Source organism: Pseudopipra pipra, chromosome 6 (assembly GCF_036250125.1).
Source record: "Pseudopipra pipra isolate bDixPip1 chromosome 6, bDixPip1.hap1, whole genome shotgun sequence".
NCBI lineage: Eukaryota > Metazoa > Chordata > Aves > Passeriformes > Pipridae > Pseudopipra > Pseudopipra pipra.
Genome location: NC_087554.1, coordinates 55,485,545 through 55,510,513, shown reverse-complemented (window position 1 = coordinate 55,510,513; position 24,969 = coordinate 55,485,545). Strand labels below are relative to the sequence as shown.

Here is a 24,969-nt window from a genome sequence, read left to right as displayed (position 1 = left end):
AACTGGAGCACCTCTGTTATGAGGAAAGGCTGACAGAGTTCAGCCTCGAGAGGAGATAACTGAGAGGGGACCTCATCAATGCCTGTAAGTATCTAAAGGGTGGGTGCCAAGAAGATGGAGCTGGGCTCTTCTCAGTGGTGCCGAGCAACAGGACAAGAGGCAACGGGCAGAAGCTGATGCATAAGAAGTTCCACCTGAACATGAGGAAGAACTTTACTGTGCAGTGACCAAGCACTGGAGCAGATTGACCACAGAGGGTGTGGAGTCTCGCTCACTGCAGATACTCAAGAACCGTCTGGACGCAACCCTGTGCCACGTGCTCTGGGATGACCCTGCTTGAGCAGGGAGGCAGGACCAGATGCCCCACTGCAGTGCCTTCCCGCCTAACCCCTCCCGCGATTCCGAGGGAAGCGGGGCTGGCACGGCCGCGGTGCGGGAGCGCTCCGGTCCTCCGCGGCCACAGGGGGCGCCGCAGTGCCCGCTCCCCGCTCGGCCCTTCCCGGCGCGCCCCGCGGCGGCAGCGGACCCGTCCCCGGCCTGACCTTCGCGCTCCGCCGCCATGGTGGGTCCGGGCCCGCGGGACCAGAACGGTTCAGGGCGGTTCCTGCCCCTTCTACCGGGCAGCGCTCGAGGGGGGTATCGTTGGTTCACTGGGAAAGGGGAGGGAGGCGCGGCCGGCGGCACTGGAGCTCCGCCGTTACCCACCGCCCATCCCAGTGCTGAGGGTCAGGCCTCGGGCGGCCGCAGGTGCCCCGGGCTGAGGGGGGCTTGTGGCGGGGAGGGCAAAGAGACGGCAAATTCAGCGCTGTTCTGGGTAGATTTCAGAAAAAAATAGCCTGGACGACGTCTCACCCAGGCCTTGGGGAATGGTCTCTGCCGGGCTTTAGCAGGGCGTTAGCTGGAAAGAGCACCGCTTGTTGCTGTGTTTTGTAGTAGTGTGGTGTAGAAATCTTTCTTTTTGCTGTGTCTTGATATTCTGCTGTAGCAGAGTGACTGTGTTCATCTGAAACTACAAAGGCTGGAAATTTAGGGGAAGGTGCAGTGTCCTTGATAGTGTTGGTGAAAGCACGACGCTGTTTCAGGAACTCCGGCCACAGTAATAAATTTGATTGAAATGACTGCCCGTAAACAAATAAAAGGTTAATGTGGGTTTGTCTGTAATTAGACGTGAGTTGCCTCAGCGTTGCTTTCGTTGTTTAAGAAGCACCCAGATCTCTCCAGCTGTTTTGGCATTGGCTGCCCTCTCAATGCTTTTCTCTCTGAGGCTTTGCCCAGGGTATTCTTTACGTTTAGTAATGGCACATAAGTGAGTGAGCATTACCTCAGAGAAGTTTGCCTCTGCTTTTCATTCCTAGGACTCTGGTTTACCACATACTATCTGTGTGTGTGTATATCTCATTTTATGGGGTTGTAATAAGTGTAAATAGTGACTGTTGGGTGAAGTGCTGTGCATAAGGCAGTGGAGCATGTGGCATTTTAGTGCAACGTGGTGCAAATGTGAACTAACATTTATGGGAGTTAGGGTATACTTTTCTAAAACATTCAGTTTTTTGTTTGTCTAACAAAGCTGCTTAGAGAGGAAAAAACACAACACTGACAGGCTTCTTGTTCTTGGGGCATATTTTGAAAGTCAAATAGTCATGATAAAGCATGAATTCATTAGCTTAACATCATTTATTTTGCTATTTTGAGTAGAAATTACCATGCTGGAAGAGACAGCTTTGAGGGAGGGAAGCTAAATTGGTAGTGCAAGGAAGGAGCCTCTCTGGCTTGTCTAGAATGAGACTTTTCTCCTGAGGGAATCTGGAAACATTAAAAAAAGCTCTGATAGAGTCAGAGTCACTGATAGAGAGAGAGGAATTGCTACTCTATAAATGCTCTGTTGACTCATCTTTGAACCCTTTCATCAGCTGTAATTTATTTTTTTTCCGGTATTGCGTTAGCCCATAAATTGTAACTTTAACTCTGAATTTTCATTGCTTTCCTTTGGAATAAGTACTTTTGTGTGTTTGGGGATATTATTTTTTTACCTGTGAACTGCTGTGGGTATGTATCAGGACTCTGTGTGTGTGTATACATAAAGACAGATATATTGATATATGTCTGTGTCTGTATATATATTAAAAATCCAGCAGGTTAAGAATACAGTTGCAAAACTTACCATGACAAAACTTTTTATAATTTTCAGATGGTGCAGACCATGATTCCAAAGTCATGGAGAGCCATGAAATTCTACTTCACTACTGTATATCAAGAAATATGGGTTGGTGTGGCGTTAACAGCTTATGCCTATTACAAAATTTCATATGGGGGTAAGTTACACATTGCAGTCCTCATTAGCTGTTACCTTATAGATAAGGTTTATAGAAGACAATAACTGTAACAAATCAATCAGCAAAAAAGAAATTAACGTTCTTACTTAGGGTCAGGTCCTTGCCATAAAAATTTAGAAGTTTTAACTTGCCCATTGTAGAAGGTTACAGTAATAAAAATACTCAAATACCAGTGTAACTGTGACTACATTATGAAGATCAGGAAATGTAGGAACTGGTTTTAAAAACGCACATCTGACTTGCTCAAGATCTGAAAAAAACCACCCCTTTTTAAAAGGTTTTCTCATGTGAATTTGTGAAAGTGTATTTTGGGCTGGTGCACCTCAAAATGCACACTGAATGTGAAAATGTGTGTTATTTGTTGACATTGGATTGCTTTCTTAGAGAAAGAAACATGGTGTCTTAAAGGCCCTGTTTTTCACTTTAGGCTATGCTGAAAAAATCCCAAGTCAAACCCTTTCCAGTGAAATGTTACAAGCTGTAGGCAAAGTCAACAGGGAAAGGAACCCCTTGCTGTGGGACCAGCTGAGTGATATTGCCTCAGTATTTTTCCAGCTTTGTCCAAATAATGTGTATCATGTCCAAAACTTTTACATCGCACTTCCAAGATTAAATAAATATAAGTAATTTAGTAGGAAAAAAAAAAAAGGTTTTAACTTTTGCTTTAACCTTTAATTTCATGGAAGATTTTAAAGCAAACATATTGCTTTGGTTTACATCTGTATGTCATTTTTATATATATATAAAATATCCATATGTTATGTAAAATACTAACAATCTGTATACATTTCTTTTGAATTGCAGTAGAAGTCTTGGCGGCTACAATTCCTAAATTCATGGAGTCTTGATTAATTTAAAACAAACAACTTCTAAAAATCAATATCAAGTTTACTGAGATGTATCATGGAAAGTACATGTTTTGTGCACTTACTAAATCTTGTTTGAGCTAAATTAGCAAATCATAAGAAGTATAAGCTAATTTTCTCTGCAAAAAGTAAATAGGAAATAAAATTTTTTAGCGTCATTGTTCAGCTTGTATTTTTCTTATTTTTTTTTTCCCCAGGCAAAAAAGCAGTGGCAAATAGTAAGTATTAAACATCTAATACCTTGTTTTATTTCTTAAGTGAGTGCAATAAAAATTAGCTCAGAATATTTTACATGAGTTTGGGGGTGAAGTTATGAATTTAGAAAATGTTTAAAGACTACTTCAAAATATGTAATTTCGGTTGTGTTGATGGTTTTATAACCTAGAAACATCGGTAAATCTGCACAGACGTTACCTCTGTCTTAATCTGTCTTTTGCATGGATTTTAAGAGTAGAATGGAAGTTGTATACCTTGACTCTGTGTGGGAGGAGTTCTTATAAATAATAGTAACAACCATTTAATTGAATTACTTAAATCAGCATGATCACAAGAGTAGCTGCTATTATATTTTGAATTTGTATTTTTGTACTTTATAAAGTAGTGTTTAGATACTGATGGACAGTTTCTTCTGATATTACACTGGAATTTATTTTTTCATGAACTGCTGTACCTCAGTTAACTGTCTGCACATGATAGATAATCCATTTGCTCCCAGTTTTTTTGTACATGTAAATGTTATTTACATTTTTAAATGTGTAATTAGAGAAAATAGTGCCCAGTAGACTTCAAGATAACACTATAAATAAACTTCCATTGTGAAAGAACCATACCAAAACTAAGGAAGAATGGATGTTTGCCCATAATAATGCTTTAAAGCTTGCAGAAGAGGATTTTTAGTATTGGACAAGTTTATTAATGTACATAGTTCAAGGGTTTTATTTGAATTGCCAGTTCTTGTGCTCAGATGTAGGTACAGTTGTCTGTTGTAGGATCTGTACTACATTCCTGAATTGATCTGCTTTACTGTTTGAACAGTCTAAATCGTGTCTTTGTTTCAGAGTCCTCTGGCCATCATTAAAGACCCCTTCTCTTCTTGGAATATGAATTTGGTTGTTCGTCATCTGTACTGTAAATGAAGCAAGTCACAACCCTAGGGAAGTTACTCTAAAACTGTACCTGATCCATCTGCTGTAATGGGAGAAAGAATAAATCCATTGAGTCACAACTAATTAAAGGTGTTGGACAAAGTATGCTGAGTGTATTGTTAACCTAATTTTTAGAATAAGTGTTTTTTGTTTTCTACAGTTCTTCCAAGTTCCATGTTAAACTTTTTCAATGGTATTTTGAAAAAGACCAAATTTTTACAAGTACTTAATAGAGTTATCTTCCTTTTTTTAATTTTTTCCCCAATGAAAGCTTTCTTGGCTAGTTAGTTTAAAAATGTAATGTAATAGGATGCCAAGTGTGAGTACTTAAATCTCAGCTGTTTGTCAACTTGTGGTGCAATAATCAAGGGTACAAAAAATTTTTAAAGCCTTACTTTTTTTTTTTTTTTTAAGAATTTTTAGTTCTAAAGGATTTAAAATCAAAAGCTGTATTGTTAAGAAAACACCATGCAAAACGCTTACAAGTGTTATTTAAAAGTACATTATCGACAACTATCTATCAGTAGAGCTAAGGAATTACTCTGAAAGGCTCTTCCTTTAGTCACAGATTTTGCAAAGGACCTGTATTGTATAAGAAAATCGATACCTGGTGGGCTTTTATCTGCTATTTGAGCTTGTGAAAATCTCAGAATTTAAAGGGAATAATGACATCACACACTGGGCAGCAGTTAATATGAGCATAAATAAATATTTAACTGACTTCAAAGAGTTTTCCTTTTTCCTGAAAATTTAGAAGTCAGAGTGTTACTGGGATGGGTCATAAGTGGTTTTTGCAGATAACTTTTAGAAGTAACTTCCTAGCAAGTATATTTTGGAGACTCTAGGGACCTATGCTATCTTACAAAAATCAGAGTTCAGAACTATACATACTGAATTCTATACCACAGATACATAGGGTGTAAACCAAAATTGGACTTCATGTCATGTTTTGTTTAAATTTAGCCTAATCTGCTTTTGAGAAGATTAGGAGGCTTAAGTCATTTTAATGACTTAATGCTTACGTACATCTTTTTAACTACTTCACTGAAACATCTTAAGTCTTTCAGCTTGAGTAAAGTTTTGCTTTTCAGTCTCTTATTGCAGTATCTGGCCATAACTTTTGAATACTCAGGAACTTGATAATCCTACTTGGTGATGGTAAACATTCTAAACATTGTGTTGCCTTTAATTTCTTCAAAATTTATCCTTATGCTTAAGCTTAATAGCTGTACCTACTGAGTAGAGTAAAACTACCAGTCTTATTTCTCTGAAAGCTTGTTTTACAGAAGGCAGGTATAGCATTACTGAATTTGTAAAGGTGACATCTGTCTTTCATGCATTCTTGACATTTCTTCCACCTTCCACAGTGTTCCTTGTTGTGTCTTCCCTTGATATATTTTAGCTAATTCTTTAATCATTTCTGTGTGGGTTTTTCTGTGTTTCCTCACCACAGAAGAATGAATGAAAAGGAAGAATTCACTATTTGGGTTTTTTTACATAAAAATGCAAAAGCATCCAGAAGAAGGGAACAGAGAATGAAAACTAGAAGAAAATTGGGCTCCAAATGAACAGATAATTACCACTAGGCCAGTAGTAATTACAGGGTGGGTGAGTTGTGGTGTACTTAATAAGCAGGAGATTGAAAATTTATGCCAGGTAAGGAGCAATATGTGCATTTGTAATGCAAATTTATGATCACTAAGTTATAGTTCCTAAGATACCACACATACTTCAAATGGCCTGCTTTAGCAATTTTCAATTACAGAGCTGAGGAAAACAGACCAGGGGAAAAAACATTAATCACTGCAGGATTTGCTTCACCTTAGGTAGAACCCAGACCATTGGCAGTGAGGCACAACATGCTATCTGATCTCCTGGGTGTTAGTTGAGAGGCAAGAGGAGCTTCTGATAACCTGCCTTTGGAGCACAGTTAACTGCACTTTTAGGTGAACTTAACCTGCTTCAAGTGTTAACTATCTGATTTGCTTGATTTTCTAGTAGGGAAAGAAACTACGTATGGGCAGCAGTGTCTGGGTTATAAAAACAACAGTTTCTACTGAAACAATGCCATCTGCAACTGGATCTTCTATTGGTATTTCTCTGTCAGAAATTTCTATGAGCTACAGAATATTCCCTCTGTGATTCTGAAATATCTGCAGGAGACAGGCTAAGTAAGACTGCTGTTTATGTTTCAATAGATGTTTTGGGTTATTTGAGTATCATACAGAAGGAGGAAATTCAGTCAGTGGCCTGACTCAAAAGCAGAAATCAACACACCCATAAGGTGTAACACCTGTAGTACTATCTATATACTTCCTGCTCCTCTATGCTGAAGAAGAGCAGGTAGTGTAAAAGACAGTAAAGATAGCTAAGGCATTGTGAGGGCCACTTCATATTTACAGTGTGGAAGGAGCAATTAATTTTGATTGCAGCACTAGCACCTGCAGCGTAGCCCTGGGTAGAGAAGCACTGCAAGGAGTACCCACCCTTGAATACTCTCATTTTAGAATATGTACCTTTTTTTTCCCCTAATTTAGCTAGAGTGATTTCTAAAGCTAACTTTAAAACAAAAAGGTTTTCTTCTTCCAGGTAAGTGTCTATACTGACAATACTCAGCTCCTGAACAAACCAATTTTCTATGCAAATGACTATGTAAAATCAGGACTCCAATCCAAGGAGGGAATATTCATCATGATTCACAGCTAAACTCTGGTGGAGGATATGCCAAGTGCTCATTGGCGGATCATGTTGTTTCCATTTAGCTGCTGCCTCTATATTGCTGACATTTCTAAAACAGAGGATTACGTTTAAACTTTGTGTAGTAAAATAGTTCAGCAACTGCATTTTTTGTTTGCTGCCTGTGACAAGGCATCAGCAGTGACAAAACCTGACTGTTTACTACCTTTGCCATGTTAGTGGAACAACAAACATCATAGGGGTCAAAGAGTCTTATCCAATTACTGCAGCACCATCATGGCTAAGTTTTGCTGTGGCACTGGTAGTTTGGGTTTCTTAGTACAGAACATGACAGCTCAGCAGTGGAAGCTGTATTAATAATGATAGTGCTAGTGCAAGATGTGGTCTTTTTACAGTACAAGTACTTCTGTATTTACTCCTCCATGGTAGATCTTATTTATGGCTGGGATTTCTCATTGGATTTATGGTTCTGGGATTTCTTGGACATTTGGGTTTTCCTACAATTAGGAATCTCAGAGTATCTTCTGCATGCTAATAAAGTATTATGGAATACTCTAGAGGAGCAGCAAAATACAGTCAGAGCCAAGGAACCATTAGTCACAGGGCCCAACCTACTTAACCTCTTTAATGGCTAACTTGGAAAAAACCCAAATGTGTGTTTATGTTAATTTGGAGGATGAGTAAAGCTGCAGGAAATGATCCAAAGTAACTAAACAGCTGAACTAGTCTCCTGTTTATCTGAATCATGACAGCAAACCACTGTACTACAAATACAGCCCGATACAGAGCTGGTATCTACAAGTGTATTGTACTTTCAGTCCCCAAGGAAGGAAAGCTATCAGGTGCTCATTAGACACAGGTGACTGTGTGTGACATCACCACCAGCTGGCTGAAATGAAACCGAGGAAGTCAATGTGTGAACTCTCTATTGTTCCATTCACGGAAATCTGAAAAGCCACTAGGAAGGAAAGAATAGTAAGATGGAGATAACCTGAGGCATTAAATATGTTAGTTAACAATTTCTTAAATGGAGGAACAAGAAGTGACAAGATAGTGCTTGAACAGCAAGCTCTGCGAACTATAATTCCATGACCTTTAGCAACTAACATTTAGCAGCTAATATTCTTTTTAAGAATATAAAGCCACATGACTCTGATTTGTTAATTTATGAAAAACTCATAAACAAGACAGTCTTGTAGTCTACTGCACTGCTGCAGACAAAGTGCTTGGAAACAGTTACTCTCTCCTAACTCAAAGTGAACTGACCACCACAAAAATGGATAATTTGGGAGTTTAAATTAAATTCTGCTAAGGGTACTATGTGTCTTTGGTTGTGGTTTAGCAGTACAAATTCTCTGGCAGCTACACCAGCTTGTGGCATTTCCACCCTTACGCTGTAGCGCCTTGCTCCTTATAGTTGTGCTGATACAACTACTTGTGAATCAGATCAGGCAATTTTTCATAATTTTATGGGTCTCTTCCCCTCTCAAATAGCAAAACAAGCACTTGTTGGGACTTTTTCCATTTTAATTTGGACCTATCTGATCTTGTTTAAATCAAAGCTGCTTTATAACTTGCATTATAGCACAACAGCTTTTCTTTTTTCTCTTCAGAAAAGGGGCAGAAGAATCAGAATTCCTAGCTTCCCATTCATGCACCCAACTTCCCTAAGTCATTGTGTCCCTCGCAATACCGTAAGGCAGGTTTCCTCCTCGCATGCAGCTACGCACATGATCAAAGTACTGTCTCTCCAGTAAGAACTGTCATCACTGTCAAAGTCAGAGGAATAAAAAGAATGCAGAACCCCACCCTGTATACAAATCAGGAATGTCAGCTTGTGCTTCAGCAAAGGCAAAGCCTTGCTTCCTTCCTCTGGGACAGCACATGGCTTTCTCGAGTTCATACTATCACTTAATTATATGGACAAATGAACAAACAAGTAGGGAACAGGGGGAACTCTTGTATGATGATATCCTAGTGCTTAATACAAATTTGGTAGTGGTTCATCAAATTATATTATTGGTTTTATTGGTTATTATAAAATGAAAATATGTTTTATTATTACGACCTTCAGAATTCTAAAGCAATATTTTTTAATTGACATGACCTTTAATTATTTTATATCCATATCATAACAGTACCTTCAGTGATCTGCTGGGATAGACAATAGAGATTTCTTCAGAGCTAATGAAGTGTGTTTGCTAGGAAATGATAATGGGGATTTACGTGGGTGGTAGAACTAAGAGCAGTATACTGAATGAATCCCATCTGTGGTGACTGCTGCCTACACAGACTTTTTCTGCAGTATCAGTTGTAGTCTTCATTTCTTGTTTTAACCTGTTGTGTTTAGCATGCTTTTGATAATATTAAGAATTGCTGCAATTAAGGGGGAATTTTTGAGGTACAACGTAGGAACTGTTGTGATATATTTCATATGGAATGCTGTGTAAACAAGTAAAATGGCAGCAATAAACTGAACACAAGCAGAGTATTATGGGAGAAAAAAGGAGAAATTAATAAAATGGACTAGAATGTGAACAGGCATTTGATAGGGGACTAAGAATACAGGGAGGGATACCCTTCTGGTGGGGGGTCTAACCGAAAGCATTTCCACTTTTATAATTAACTCCATTATTTATCTTGAGGAGATATAAATGTATCAGTCTCAAGCTATACTTTTTTCCAGTACTATTAGAGACTCTACTTTTGATGCTTCAGTTATACCTTTTAATTTAGTGCACTTGCACAGAGAAATAGCCTCGTTTAAATTCTCTTATACCTGACATTACAATTCTCTCCTTATAATCCTGATGTTGTATTCCACATAACATATCACATACAGTTTGAAAGGAAAATTCTTTTGGTTCTGGTTAGGATCTCAAGACACTTCTTTAAAATAATTAGCTAAAATTTAAATTCCACATTCCTCTTAGTAAGCTAAGAATTTCAGTCATATCAATTTTAACTAAGGATCTGACTCTTAAATAGGTGTCTAGGTGTAAATAAACACCTAGACATAAATACTTTTCAGCATACTTTGATTTAGTTAATTATTTTGGAGTAATGCAACTAGAAAAGGAATCTTGCAAAAAATACTTTTACCTTGCTTTCAAATTATGTATTCTTATTAATTCTAACTATCACACCTCTTTTTAAATTAAGGCTAGTAAGTTAAACACCTACTCAGGCCTGTCTAGAAGGACAGAAATAGAAGGCAAGAAAAAAATATTTAGAACTCTCCCATAGCAAATGGAAGAAACAGAGAAAAGATTCAAGTTACTTTACCTTGTGCTGCAGCTTGTTCATTTATAGAATAGAAATACTGGTTTTGAATTTGAGTCATAAGCAGTAGACAAACCTTTAAAGTAGCATCTAACCATCCCCCAGTAAGTAGGTTATTATTGGGTGTACTCCTCCGTGATGAACACACTCCTTTCCAGCCTTTTAAATCTTCTGAAGTTCAGCTTCGTATTATGATAAATTCTTTGAATAAATCAACCTAAAATAGATTCTAAACACATACCAGTGATACATTTTCTACTGTCACTATTTCTAGAGCTTTTCACAGAATCATTTTTAATAAGGTTCCATCAATGCCCTACACAATTCATCTGCCTTTACTGTTGACATTCTTCTATTTATGCAGCTAAGAATTGTAGTAATTGTAGTAAACCTTGTTGTAGGATCACACTAGTAAAAATAAAAATTATTCAGAAATGTATTCTGGAAGATTACAAACCAGGGCACTTGGAGACAAAATCAACTTGTCTTATTACAGAATCATAGCATATGCTGAGTTGGAAAGGACCCCCAAGGATCATCGAGTCCAACTCCTGGCCCTGCACAGGACCATCCCCAAGAGTCACACCATGTGCCCCAGAGTATCATCCAAACGCTTCTTGAACTCTGTCAGGCTTGGTGCTGTGACCACTTCCCTGGGAAGCCTGTTCCAGTGCCCAACCACCCTCTGGGTGAAGAACCTTTTTCTAATATCCAACCCAACCCTCCCCTGACACAACTTGAGGCCGTTCCCTTGGGTCCTGTCACTGTTCCCAGGACTAGAACACTGTTGCTTTACCTGGAAAAGGAATATTTATACAAACAGTTAGAAAAGATGAACCTTAAGGATCAGTAAGGCACAAACCCAGCATTTTTATTTTTGTAACATGGAAAAAAAATCATTGCAAATGTCTTAGATTGCATCTGCTGGCCAGATTAGCAGAGTGTTGATGCTGTTCTATCAAAATGCACTATTAAAAATGTGCCTATGGCAGAAAAACTCAGATGCACAATAAATTGCATAGACCTGTAGATAAGACAGACATGCTCTGACAATTTTTGGAAATCAAAAAGCCCAAAAAGTTATATATATATATGTGTGAGAGAGAGACAGTGCAGAAATGTTGTCCATAGAGGTGTATCTTAAATCAGAACCATATCCTGTTTCACAACTGCAATGGTGTTTTATTTAAACAGATTCAATACTGTATTTTATCTTTTGAGGAAACTTACCTTATGTATTCTGATCTGTAAAATCTGTGATAAGTTCACACACAAAAAAAAAGGTAAAGAATGTTATTTTCAGCAGAGTAGTCATAATAATGTAGTTGTTCAAATACTAAGTACAAACAGGTATTTTTTTAATACACATTTAATTTGGTTTATAATTTTTTCTCCTACTATATGTGAGCATTCTGCTCAGAGGCATGTTTTCCTCGCTAAGCCTCCTTTTCACATCAGTTTGTTGGTAATTGCTAAGAAATACCTTTCAGTATATCCCTGAAAGAGAAAATACTTGAAATCACTTCATGCAGGAATCGTTAAAAACTCTTGAGTACTTGACTCACTAAATCATGACTGAGATACCTGAGAACAATTTTAGACTTACAGTAAGAAATGAAGTAGCTGGACTCAAAACATGACCCATCCTTTCTTCCCTCAAACGTTGGCCAAGTGGTACACTCACAATAGCATATAAATAAAAGGAGTAAAGAGTGAAGGACTGACTTGTTACTCTATCCCCTTGGTAATTAATGTTTCAACTAAAGACCCACCATCTAGGTTGTCTCAGATACTTCCACTCATCATAGGCATATTGAAAATTTAAGAAAAAAAATTTTTGTAAAGAAACATCTTGAGACCCCAAATTGTTATAAGCTTTAAGGTACAAGCAGAGAGAACCTCTCCCAGGACATTTAAGTTTTTGTTTTCTCCACTTCTTTGAATATAGTTAATGGCTTCATTGTTATAAATTACAGGGGAGCAGAACAAGATTTTCCATGTATAAAAATGATGGCATGTCATCTGTCTTATAAGACTCTATGTTCTGTAGCTACATCAAACAATACCTGTTGGTGTAGGAATTTTATAAGACTGGATAGCAACACATTCCCAATGAGGCCACAGCATTTTCCACTAAGTACACTCTTTTGTATCATGTGTATGGGATTAGGAATACAATTTATGTTATTGTTTAAAGAAATTATCTCTCTAATCCACCAAAGGCAGGGCTGAAACACATGACGTACCAGACACCCAAATCCCCGGGAAGGGCACACAGCTTTGCTACACACACAGAATGCTTCACTCCTGCTTTAATTGTCACCCTCCTTTTCAGGATGATGCACTGAGTGTTGGGCTATGGAAACTTCAGAACATGAGTCACCTAGTCCAGCATACATTACTTTAGAATATTACAAGGCAGTGATGAAAAAGTATCTTTCCCCATTCACGTGTCTCAAATACTGTATACTAAACAGACATCAAAGTGTTTCCTTTAGGTTATTATTTGTAGTTTATTTATCTCTGAGCAGGTTTGGTGGGGTTTGAAATGCATTGGCTGTATATGAATTCAAACATGGCAGCATATGACTATTGTTCAGTATGAACTCCTTATTGCTGCAGCCTTAGAAAGCTTGATTCTGGAATGAAAGGCTAGTTAAGGCCACAGTAACAAATTAAAATACCTTGCCTTTAAATATACACACTTACTTTACAAAGTATTTCACTAAAGAGTTTAAGGTCCTGCTGTGAAACTCCCCTTAAAACATTAAGTCTTTTTGTTTTGTATCATCTGTCACACACCACTGCAACACAGCCACCATGTTAACTGCCTGGCAAGTTAGAAGTACTTCTGTGATTCAGGTTCTAAAATTGCTTACCTACTCAGGGCCAGTTCCTCCTGCCTTACAGCAAATGCAAGTTTTAAAAGGAGACAGTTGTATTCTGAAATAAAGTAATTCACTCATCTATTTAGAAAAAAGACATGATTTTCTTTTCATACACATACACAAAAAGCCCTGACACTCCCACCCATACTCACTTTTTAGAGATTTTATTCTGCTGGTTGTGAGGGAACCCATCCTGACTGTAGCCATCCAAAAATTCTGCTCTCTAACCAGAGCTAGTCATCCAGGCTCCATCTTAAATCAACACAGAGATAGGCACCTTCAAAGACCAGGAGATTTAGATAGTGGGATGAGTATCTCAGCAGAACTGCCTCTCTCCCCTCCCCATCCCAAATTATCTGTAGAAGGAGCCCAGATGACTGATTGAGACTACACACCTAACTTCTAGATTACTAAAGATGGATAAGATGGATCCCACCCTAAATGTCTGACCTCTTGACACTGTTCCTGGCTATAAATAGCAGTATCTGTTATTTAAAATAATACCACATGAAAAGAAAAAGTGTTAAATTAATTCAAAATAAATACTTATTTTCCTGTGACACCTCCAAAGCGTGAAATCATTTTCCTATGGTCTAGAAAAGCATCTTAACAAGTGAATGCAAAACTGGAGAACACCTGAATCTCAGAAGGTAGGAAAGTTCATTTTTCTCCTTTTGTCTGTGCATAAAAAAGAAATAGGAGAGATTCAGACATGGTAGTTTTAAAAACTTTAAAAACATCTACATTTGAAAATCTCACTAGAAGATACTTAGAAAACACAAGTAGGATTTGGAATTTCACCAGGAGTGCTTTTGAAAATTTCATTAGCCTCACAGCTGTATCTTTCAGAATCTCTACTTGTCCTATGAATAATGTTGTGCATGATCAAATAAGAGGTTTGACAATTTCTTAACTGCAGTTAATATCCCTTTTTTCAATAAATCTAGGTTAAATACACACCATGTTTTGGTAATTTTTCTCTGTGTACCCATAAATTTCAAGTGTTTTAACAAAACACTAAATGACAATTCACACATTTCAATCAAATTGCAATTTCTAGCTAAACACAACCTCAGCACAAATCTAAAAAACTAACCATACCATAACTGATAAGCAGTAATTCTTTTTTTTTTAAATCCTGTAAGTGGAATAAAAAGTCTGTTAAGCTACAGTGGTTTCAATTTGTAAAGTTAAATAGAATCGCTGGTTTTTTTAGGAGCCAAGAGGAGCGTAAAAGGTATAATGTTTCAATACTTACACCAACAAATAAACACAAACCCTTTCCTTTAGAAAAAGGCCAACAAAGTTAGAACACCTTTCACAAAGGAAACGGATTTGGAAGCAAATAATTTGGGTTCAGTATCTCTGGCTTTATCTACTTCCATAACCAAATTCTCTTCCCTTATCTTCTTAGGCGTTCCCCAAATCCTGACTGCTTTTATGCAACCTCAGTTATCTAAGACAAGCAACTGACTTGTAGATATCATTGGTCCCCTTGGCCAAGCACCACAACTTCTACAAAGTTGGACCAGTCATTTGGAATGGAAATGCATGGCAATGGGGAAAAAAAATTCTACAGTATTACAAGTGACCATTTTCCTGCTCACAGTAAACAAAACATTTGTAGTTTTAAGTTGGAATCAAAAATTTTGTAAAGGCTGCTCTGTTTCTTAACTGCTATAGAAGATTCTTCTGTGGGAGAAGAGATGTTAAATTTACCATACTGCAGGTAGAGGTTTACGTCTTATACTTTGTAAATATTGGTTGATATTTTTTTCCTAATTTCTATAGAAAAATGGAGATGGGAAGGGATGAGATAAGTGTTGTTTTCAAGGTAAGCAGAAATAGGAGTTGAAGCAGACTTGCATATAAAGTAAGTACGTTACCTTTGGAGACATTTCCTCTTAGCCCTCAGTATCCAGTCTGTCTGGCTGCTGCATTGGCTGAACCTGCATCTGCCAAAAGCAACACAATGTCGACAAACTTTTATACTAGAGGCCATTATTCCAACAGAGGAATTGCGTGGAGGAGTGTCTGCCTTCCCAGCAGCAATTGTCTACATCATATTGTCCCACTTTTCATTTTGTTGGCATTCCTGCTGTTGCGGTGGGAAAGTAATAGTGGGGTAATATTTACAGTATTTTAGTTTTTATTATTATTCGCTGAAAACAGGGAAAAGTCAGCTATCAAGTATACCTGCAAAGAAATTATAGACCATTGTTTAAGAATTGTTGGCAAAGAAAATTAACCTGGTCGATGAGAAATACTAATTTTTAAAGAATAAGTGTGACAAAAGGTGCACAATTCCCTTGCTGTTAAAATTAGGATTTTAGAATTTTGAGTCGAAAATTAGAATTACCACAAGTAGTAAGAGGACAAGTAAATTTCAAATTCATATTGAAATTTAGTCAACAAAATAATAGCAGTGAATAGAAGACAAAACCCCCACTCCCCCCCTTTTTTTTAAACTAGATGACTATAAGCACATTAAAGCCTGTTTCATTCAAGTCAGCCTAGTTGCAGGGTTAATATTATTATTCTGAGTAGATCTTGGAGTTCTCTATGGGGTCTGAAGTACCATAATCTTGCCTATTTCCAAAGCTCCATGTGTGAGGTAGAATCACAGTCTACAAGAACCTGGCTATAATATTGGTGTTATTGCCAACGAGCAGCACTCCATTTAGTACTTGCAAAATAATGTTAAACTGGCAAAGTATTGTCAAGTGATACTAACAGATTTTCCCTGTAGGACCAATTTATTAAAAGAAGCAGAGGCTTTGACCTATCACAAAGCTGACACCACAGCCTGCAAATACACTGACAAGGTTACACAATGAAATCTTAAGCACGTATATGTTAAGATGATTTACACAATTATCTGTTACAGAATCTTACATGAAGAGGGTACACTTACCATAGAAGCTTATATTTGAGATATTATGCTATTATCACTTACCCTCAAACACTTACACAAACATTATCTAAGCTCCTCAAGAACTTGATAAGTTATCATTTTTTTCACTCCTTGCTGAGATCTGTCATGGTGTTCTACAAATAAAATAACAATGACTGGAAAACAGCCATTTACAGAAACAGTTGGAGCACTGGGTAGGTCCATACATGCTGTAAATTAGGGTTTAAGGCTCACAGCAATATGAAATTTGTCTACATTGCATGTGTTGCCGTACCAACATATGGTGATGTTTTGACTCCTGGTTGAGCTTGGCTTCTTCCAAGCTGTTAACTTTCATCTTGCTGTTGTAGCTCTACAGAGTAAGAGACTAGAAAATGAAGGAACTAAACCTTACTTTCAAACACGAGACCAGATCTCATGAGTCTGACATCAGGACAAAAATACCTTCCCCTCCCGCTGCTAAGCCGAGTTTTTGTACATCAGGCGGGTTTCACAAGGGAGGGACGGTAGAGGGGAGGTGACGCTGCACATGACGTTACCCGAGCCACCAAGGTGTGTTTCGGTAGACCGGGACAAGCTGTTGGGAAGAGACCTGAGCTCCCGGGCTCGGGAGAGCCCCGGCCCCGTGTCACCGCCCCGCTCCCCCCGCACGCCCGGGCCCGGGCGGAGCCGCCCCGCATTCCCCGCATTCCGGGGGCAGAAAGCGCCCGCGGCCGCTACCCCTTCATCCCCCGCCCGGGCCCGCGGGCAATCGGCCCCGGGCAGCCCGCCCAGAGGAGGCGGCGCCCGCCGGGGCCCGGCCCGGGGGCAGGGCGGCACAGCGCCGGCGGGAGGAGGAGGAGGTGCCGAGCCCGGGAAGAACCGGCGGGGTGACCCCGCGCTGAGCGCGGCGCTGCGGGGAGCGGGGGTGCCCCGGCAGGTCCGGGAGGCGGGCGCGAGTCCCGGCCCCGCATTCCCGGCGCGGCCCCGCGGTCACGTGCGGCCGCGCGGCCCCGCCCCGGCCGAGGAGGCGGTGGCGGCGGCGGGTTAACCCGTGGCGGGGCGGCGCGGGCGGAGCGGAGCAGGAAGCGCCCGGGGAAGGAGGCGGGAGAGGCGGCCGCGCTCCGGAGGAGGAGGAAGGGGGTTGGGAGCCCGGCCGCCGTCGCCGCCTTCGCGTCTTCCTTCCGCCCGCTGCGGGGAGCGAGGCGCGCGGGAGGCACCTGTCACAGCCGCCAGGGCGAGCGCGGCGTCCTCCGCGGACACAGGCGGTGGCGGGAGAGGCCCGGCACGGCTCGGCGGGCCCGACGCGCCCGGCGCGGGGACGGCTGCGGAGATGATGCCGGTGAGTGAGGAGAAGGGTTCGGGTTCACGGCGCCGCTGCCCGGCCTGGCGCCGCGCTGCCGGGCGCTGGGACGCCTCGCCTTTTCCTGCGGGGCTGCCGGCGGCGGATGGAGCGCGCGGCGCCGCCGTCACCCCCGGCGGAGCCCCGGCCGGCCCGGGCAGGGGCCGGCGGGGCTGCGGGATCGCCCTGGGGCTCCGCGCCGGGGGTGGGGCCGCGGGTCAGCGCCGTCCGTGGCTCTGGGGGGGCGCGACCTGCTCCCGCCCCTCCGTCAGCTGTGACAGGTCGGGGGCCGCGTCCCCCCGGGCTGTGCCGGAGCGGCGCCTCCCGCGCCCCGGGGGTAGCGGGGCTCGCCCCCGGGTCGGTGCGGTCGCCGAGGCCCGCGGTGAGGCGCGGGGTGGGCGCGCTGTTTGGGTGAGTGGATGTGCGAGGCGTGCGTGTGTTTGGTTCGGGGTTTTCCTCCCAAACCCCGGTCCCTCGCCGCCCGGGGAAGGGCGCTGCCGTCCCGGGGCAGGCGGCTCCGGCCCCGGGGCCGGGGATCAAGCGGGCTCCGTGTCAGCCTGGCTCCCTCCTCGGTTCCTGTCACCGCTTTTGTGAAGCCGCCGCTTATTTACCGAAGACAAACCCTTTCATTTTCCCGCAAACAACCTTGATTGTCTTCTGTGACAGAATCCCTCTCCGTTTCCTGCCCCGTGCTCCCCTCCCCTGTCGCTGTGGGCTGGTGCAGTGGTCAGAGGAGAGTTGTTCCTGATGACTGTTCGTTTTATGACAGGATCCTTTGGGACGGAGTAATAAACAATCACATTCCTTTTGTTGATTTCTTTCAAACTCTGTTTGATCTCAAGTGTGGGTTTATGAGATAGTCCCTTGTATGGATTATCTCCCATGTTTTCTCTAATTCCAGTAGAAATGAGCTTTTTATTTACAGTTCCTCTGCAGTGTTTGCAGCCGAATCACTGCAGCAGAATGCTTCTCTATGAGAACACTAAAGACATATTTTTCAAAATTTCATTGCTCTAAATTTGTTTCGTGACTGAGAGGAGAAAATAAATAGCTCAAACTAGGTGTAAAATTTCAGATTGAAGAGTACAGGTAGTGTTTAAAAAGCAGGTATTATGACCAGCTTTTTAACATAATGTGCTCTTTAACTTCCAGCTGCTGGGTGCCAAAATACTCCATTGATACTGATGAGAATTTCAGTGCACTGGGCACACTAGAAACCAGCAACAAAGTTCATGGAGTTACAGACTTGTGCTATAAACATACCGATGTTAGCCTGTAAAAACAAAAACAAGGTGGCAGCTTCTTCATCTTCCATTGCAACCTGGGTTATGCTTTACATTCATAGAATTCCTACTGAAAACCCAGCATGCCAATGACATGCTAAGTCAGAACAAATGTGTTTGCTTGCCATTACTAAGCCATGTGTGGGTTTCTGGCAAACATCATAACTTAGGTAGTGCAGTGATTGACTTCTTAGAAAGTTTCTTTTTACCTATTTCAGAGTTTCTGCCAATGTCTCCTGTTACCTTCTTGCCTGTTTAATGTAGCAGTTGTTTGTGTTTATTGGAATGTGTTAGAAGATTCAGACTTTTTACTATGTTTTTGAAACACACTTCAAAGCATTTTTAAATGATGGATGAATTTTAATGAAAACAAATTACCTTGCTGCAGTGGTAGTAATGCTGCAGATTAGAGCTTCCTGAGTCTGAGTCCTAAAATGATAAAAAGTTCCTTTTCTAAAGAACTTTGAAATACTGTTTGGACTGTGTATCAGTCAGGAATATGTGTATTTAAATAAATATGTGCATTTAAATGGACACTGACAGTGCCTTTAGTCTTCCAGTTTTTCATCCCAGCAATTTTATTTCTGAACTTCAAGGATGAAGAAAACCAACCCCATTTACTGGACTCAGCAACATATAATATCAGAATAATGTGGACATATGGCTCTAGAACTGGACCAAATGTTTCAGCTTTCTTACTCTAGATTTTGTATTCTGAGAAGGGAAAAACTAGTGATCTAACTTGTTCTGTGATGAAATTCCTTGACTTCATATTCACAGAAGCTTTTTTCTTCCCTAAACGTCTTGGGGTTTTGTTTATTTGTGGATATTTTCGGTTTTCAGATTTTTTAATACTATCAGTAAGAGCAATAACAAGAGGAAAGATTTTAATACTGCTAGACTTGAACTGTTGTAACAAGTGAATATGACTACAGTTTTTTGTCATCAAATTAAAATTAAGTGTTAACAAACTTTTGTAGTTTCTTAAGACATTTATCAGACTTGAGGTAATTGTTCGGGGCCATTTTTGGATTGGTAATTTTTTTTTTTTTGCATTTTGTACAACCATTTTTAAGAAGTAATATCTGAAGCACTCAGAAACTGAGTTATCTATTTTCCCACTTTCTTGTGTGTTGTGTTTGTGGGTTTTTTTTCCCCACATGAAGTTACAGTTTCTTTTGTGAGCAGGATACCTCCCTTTCTGTTCTTCAGCATCCTTTTCACATGAGGATTTTATTTATTATCCTTTTTCATGTTTCTTACTCTACTCTGTTTTTGAAAAATACAAAAATACCTGTATTCTTGCTCCTGAATACAGTTGGGCTTGAAGAAGACATAATGATTTGGACTGCAGTTTCCTCACCTGTTTGGTTTTTTTCTTTGCTTTGCTGACAAGGCACGTCAGCATTCATGTCATTGCCTTCAAGACATAAGGGCTATGTGTATGTGAGCTTGTGATGGTACTCTGACTATCACCTCTGCTAAGGAACACACTAAAAGAGTTGCTATAATTATGCCTTGAAAATAGTGACGTCTTTTTCCCTGAAAAATAAATGTTAGTATTTATTGCATTCTTGGAATAAAATGTGCAAGCCTAGAACTATGTGGTATCCTTTCAGGCATTAAATCTTTTGGGTTAAAACAACCACGGGTCTATTTATTTGCAAAAATATTGTGGATATAGCTCCTTTTTCAGCCACATAATCTATAACCTGATTGGAGGAGCCTAATTATGTACATTATTTTCCATTTGCCCCAGTAGAGGTTTTTGGGGTTTTTTGGTGGTGGATTTTGTATTTGAAAGTGTGTTGGAAACTTTCCCTTAAAGAATGCAATTAATGCATTTTCTTCTTGGATACTGGTTCCAAAATTACCTCTTCTGTAAGTATTAGCTGCATTCCTTGGACACTGGTGTGCACACAAGAAAAAGTCACTTATGAGGGGCACTCTTTTCCCACTTAAAAAAAGATGACTTATTCCACTTACAAAGTGGAATAAGGAACTGCTACAGTTGAGATGCCTGTAATACTTCCTATTTTTTGCCTAAATTTTGGGTGTCATTCTCTTACAGCACATGTGGGGTAACATCATGCCAAAGGCATACAACTGTGTAGAGTCTGTTCACCATCAGTAAAGTGATAAGAGTGGTGATGGTGGATGCTGTGTAAGAAACTGTGATGGACTGAATCTTTTAGGAGTAATAGTTAGTATTCATGTTCTAGCAGAGCTTTTCTGCTTTTGCCTTTACCTTAATAATGAGAAATGAGTATCAGTGAGGTTGCAGCCATCATTTGCATTTTTGAATGCGTCCAGGAGGAACCTCATGGGACTTTGTGTGAGGCTTAGAGTCAAGGACTTTTTGGACACATCTGTGCATGTAGGATCAGGTAGTTGTGATGGTTATTTTCATAGAAGGGAGAGTGAAAAGTCTGGAGAGTGTTTAGTGGTTTTATTATTTTTTTGTCTACTTAATTTTGTGGGACACTTCAGCTCTCCTCCAAAGAAGGCCATGACCAATGCATATTTTATGTTAGACTAGAGAATTGCTGCATAAGTTCCTGACCTATGAATAGAAATAACATGATTGATAAAACAAACTGAAGCTGGGCATCTGCAGTAGTAATTTTTGAATTAAGCTCTCTTCCAGGTGAATTAAGGAAAAGTAGTTTTTTTGGTGTGTTTTTTTGTTGTTTGGATGAGTGTGGTTTTTTTTTATTTTTTGTTGCTTGTTTGTTTTTAAATGAGTACACACTTGTCCTGTATTCAGTCTAAAACATGTCCCAAAAAGTCTAAAGTGGGCATTGCCCAAATATTCTTAAAACAGTGTATACTGTTCTCTTCTCTTCTCTTATATGCTATTGATATAATTATACATTGTAAAAGTCTAAAGGAAGGTGTGTCACTTTAATGCACTTAAATTAATATTAGGAATTCTCAGTGATGTGGAGATAAAGTATATTGTGATTAATTCAGAACTGTAGTTCTCAGCAATACTAGTATCATCCTTGTGTGCTGAATAAATCTGAACTGACTGTAGAGAATAATTTGCAAGTTTATCAGCCATTATTAATGGAGTTATTTATTGCAACAAAGCTTAAAGGCCATTTCATATTTTTTTTGGATCATGTCACTGTTTTTTTAGGTTGACAGAATATGGCCTGTTCTGTGGTAAAAATAAGTTCATCAGCTTCACCGTGTCAACAAGAAGTACTATTCATATGCTACTCTGATAATGTAATATTTAAATATATTTATTAGATATGAGTGGGTTCAGCTGAAACATATGAGAAAATTTTGAGGGAAAGATATGCTCTCATATGGTAACAGAGATGAGTTTGTCCATTGCAGACTTCAGAGAAAATAAATATTTGTTTGACAACAAAATTCCATTCCACTAGATTGATTTATGTTAATCTAACAAATCCAAGTTTGATATGAAACATATTATTTTAAAAAACCTAGCCTATTTGTGTATTTATATTTAGATGGCATACAGCTGTGGAACAGCCCCCATTATGCAAACAGTTGTCCATACATAAAATAAAGACAGTGCTTTTTTGTAAAGAATTTGTAGTCTAATGCTTGGTGTTAAAATCAGAGCTCACATTTATAAGTGTCCAGGGACTTCTAGATAATTTTTTTGTCTTTATAAGCTATAGGCCTCTTTAAAAATAAAAAATCATTGTTGAGAGTAGAGGTTTGAAGAAGGAAACAAATTATTGCCTGATTAGGGTGATGGGAGGAAGGTGTCTTGCTCCCTTTCCCTCATGACTCACTGCTAGAATTTACAAGTCTTACGTGTTTGTCTAAATTAAAAGCTTAATATTATCATAAATTAATTACTAGCACAAGATAGCTCAAAACACTTCACCTCTTAAATGAACATGCTAGCCTGGGATATAGGAGGTTCAGTTCCTGGGCTTGTGTCAGACCCCAGCAAAATGAGTTACTTTTTTTTTTTCTTGAATTGAAACATTATACTATGAAGTGATTTCAAATAACTTTGAAGTATTTCTACATTTATAAACAGTTTTTCTGTTAGTCTTGTATCCTGTATCTCACTGGTTCTTAAGTTATTGTTAGATTTTTAAGTAAACAGATAGTCTAAGATATTAATTTTAACACTTCAGGTCGGTACATTTTTCTGGTAGTTTGGAAATCTGCAGATAGAATCTGTTAAACTGGGAAGCCTGTAGTAATCTCGAATGTACTAGGCAGTTTTATCCATGAAGTGTGCTCAATGTTCTGAGGTTCTGGAAGCAATTTTTTTATGACAGACAATAATAGAATTATATTGTGCAATAATAGACTCCATCCTTCAGAAGCAGATTCGTGTGTCAAAAGCAGCAGTGGTACCTGGAGGACAAAGTGTAAATTCTGTAATAACTCAAAAGACCAGCAGGAATATGAACTGCTTAGTGGAGGAAAGGAATTGTTTCCAGCTTCAGTTTTCAGTCACTTTACCTGGATTTTAGGTCACACTGTTATTTTTCTAGTTCATGCTTAGAAGCAAGTACGTGTAATGGTGCTGGTATGGGAGAGTGCAGGTTTATCACTGTGCTGCAGTAGGATGTCGGCAGCAACTGAATTCCTTTCGGGACTGAGGTTTCACAATAGGGATGAGCTGGGTTAACCATTTCCTGAGGCCGGTGGAAGAGGCTTCCTCTTCCTTGCTGCTCATTCCCACCATTGGCTGTGAATGGACTGCACTGCTTGTCTCAGTAAACTGATACAGGCCACTAAGAATGTAAAAAAAGTAGTTGTATCCAAAGAAGGAAGAGATACATGTACGTTTGTGTATAATGCATTGTGACTGTTGTCCGTGTTGGTACAGGAGGGAGCAGACTGCTTGGCTTACAGGGAATGGGGTGGGGAAGTGGAATCTCTCCCTTCAAGTATTTTTGTTTATTTGGTTTGGTTTATTGTGGAGCTGTACCCCAGGGGATGTATTTTGAATTTTGTTCTCTGGCTGTTTAGCAGGTGAACAGAACAGTGAGATGAAACAAAAGGTCTCTGCAGTGTGGTAACTTTGTTACTTCAGACATAAGTTATGGTTTCACCGGTGCTCACATCTTTATTGAGTACTCAGTAACACATTTTCACTGAAATGGGAAAAAGTAAGGATATTGGTTTTTTGGTAAAATATGTGGTCTTTGAGGAAGTCTTGAGAAACAAATATGAAGTTGGGACCAAAAAAAAAAGGAAAAAAATAATAAAACTTAACTGGCAGTTGCTGGTCTGCCATCATTTTTTCCCTTCACTTTGCAGTATTTCATTCCTTCTGATTTCTGCCCATTATTTCCTTATCCTCTAGATTCATAGTGTAATTTAGCCTAGCTCTTCAGTAGTGGAAGTAGAATTAGGGGTTTTTTTATTTATTTATTTATATTTTTTGTTTGTTTCCAATACATTGCTTTGCACAGCAGCAGAATTCTATTTATGGGTGAAGAATCTGTAGCTATAAAATACTTTATTTAAGGAATTCTAACTTCAGCAGAAAGCAATCTAATCTAAACTTGCATATGTTGCAGACACTGTATTTAACCCGTATATCCTTATGTCTAAGTTTGACAAAAGGATTTCAGTTTTCACATGATTAAACTGTTGTTTATAAATTGAGAATAGGGGAGGAAACTGAGGCTTCAGTTTTGTGTAGGTGAAATGGATGTAACTCCAGGGGCTGCTGCAGTCCTGCCTACCTGCTGCCCTCTCTCCTGTCTCGGCTCTGATATTTATCTGTTTCTGTGCTGAGCTGGTTCAGTCTGCAAACTCAGCAGGAAGTTGTTTGTCTTTACTTTTTTTTTTTTTTTCTTTCTTTCTTTCCCCCCCACCAGGATACTTTTCTGCCGGCTGAGCACACTGAAACCAACTCGGTGCAGGGTCAGATAAGCATTGGAAGCAGCACAAGAAAGGGCAGCATTGTCTAGGTTGCAGGAAGGATGTAATCAGTTTTATCAGTTTAGGTTGTTTGGTTTTTTCAGCCTGAAACAACTCCATGGTGGTGAGTGAATATGGTGAGATACATCTAGATGCTTTTGGTATGAATCTGTGTCCCAAGTGGCAAAGTGTAACTTCCCTGCTCTCTGAAGTCAGAACAAGTAAACACTGCAGTTCCCAAGGTCTCTGCTAGGCTGATCTAGGAGAATCTCTCCGGTCCCAAATCCCATGGGCTGACCCCATGCACATAAGCCCAGTGCACTGACTAGCATCTGGATTAATTCTGTGTTCTAATCTCCTGGG

At 39.8% G+C, this 24,969-nt stretch overlaps 2 protein-coding genes across 4 annotated transcripts in view; both read left to right on the top strand.

Annotated features, from left to right (window-relative positions):
- Positions 1 to 478: 478 nt before the first annotated feature.
- Positions 479 to 4,449, top strand: ATP5MJ (ATP synthase membrane subunit j). 3 transcript variants are annotated; one of them, XM_064659309.1, is made up of 4 exons: positions 479 to 562; positions 2,189 to 2,312; positions 3,397 to 3,417; positions 4,258 to 4,449. In XM_064659309.1, the coding sequence occupies exons 1-4, from the start codon at positions 560 to 562 to the stop codon at positions 4,275 to 4,277; spliced, it is 168 nt and encodes a 55-aa protein (XP_064515379.1). In that variant the 5' UTR covers positions 479 to 559; the 3' UTR covers positions 4,278 to 4,449. The 3 variants fall into 3 exon arrangements, with proteins under 3 accessions (XP_064515379.1, XP_064515380.1, XP_064515381.1); XM_064659310.1 differs by lacking the exon at positions 479 to 562 and adding an exon at positions 632 to 747; XM_064659311.1 differs by lacking the exon at positions 479 to 562 and adding an exon at positions 864 to 1,167.
- Positions 4,450 to 17,097: 12,648 nt separating this feature from the next.
- PPP1R13B (protein phosphatase 1 regulatory subunit 13B) overlaps positions 17,098 to 24,969 on the top strand; it is a 68,507-nt gene continuing 60,635 nt past the window's right edge. The window contains exon 1 of the mRNA XM_064659286.1: positions 17,098 to 17,446. Within this exon, the coding sequence (XP_064515356.1) occupies positions 17,438 to 17,446 (9 nt within the window). The 5' untranslated portion in view covers positions 17,098 to 17,437. The remainder of the gene's footprint in view (positions 17,447 to 24,969) is intronic.

What these genes read in the sequence shown, in the direction of transcription:
- ATP5MJ (XM_064659309.1), top strand. An exon ending in TTACAAAATTTCATATGGGG is followed by an intron (nt 2,313 to 3,396) that starts GTAAGTTACACA and finishes TTTTTTCCCCAG; the next exon opens with GCAAAAAAGCAGTGGCAAAT. An exon ending in CAAAAAAGCAGTGGCAAATA is followed by an intron (nt 3,418 to 4,257) that starts GTAAGTATTAAA and finishes TCTTTGTTTCAG; the next exon opens with AGTCCTCTGGCCATCATTAA.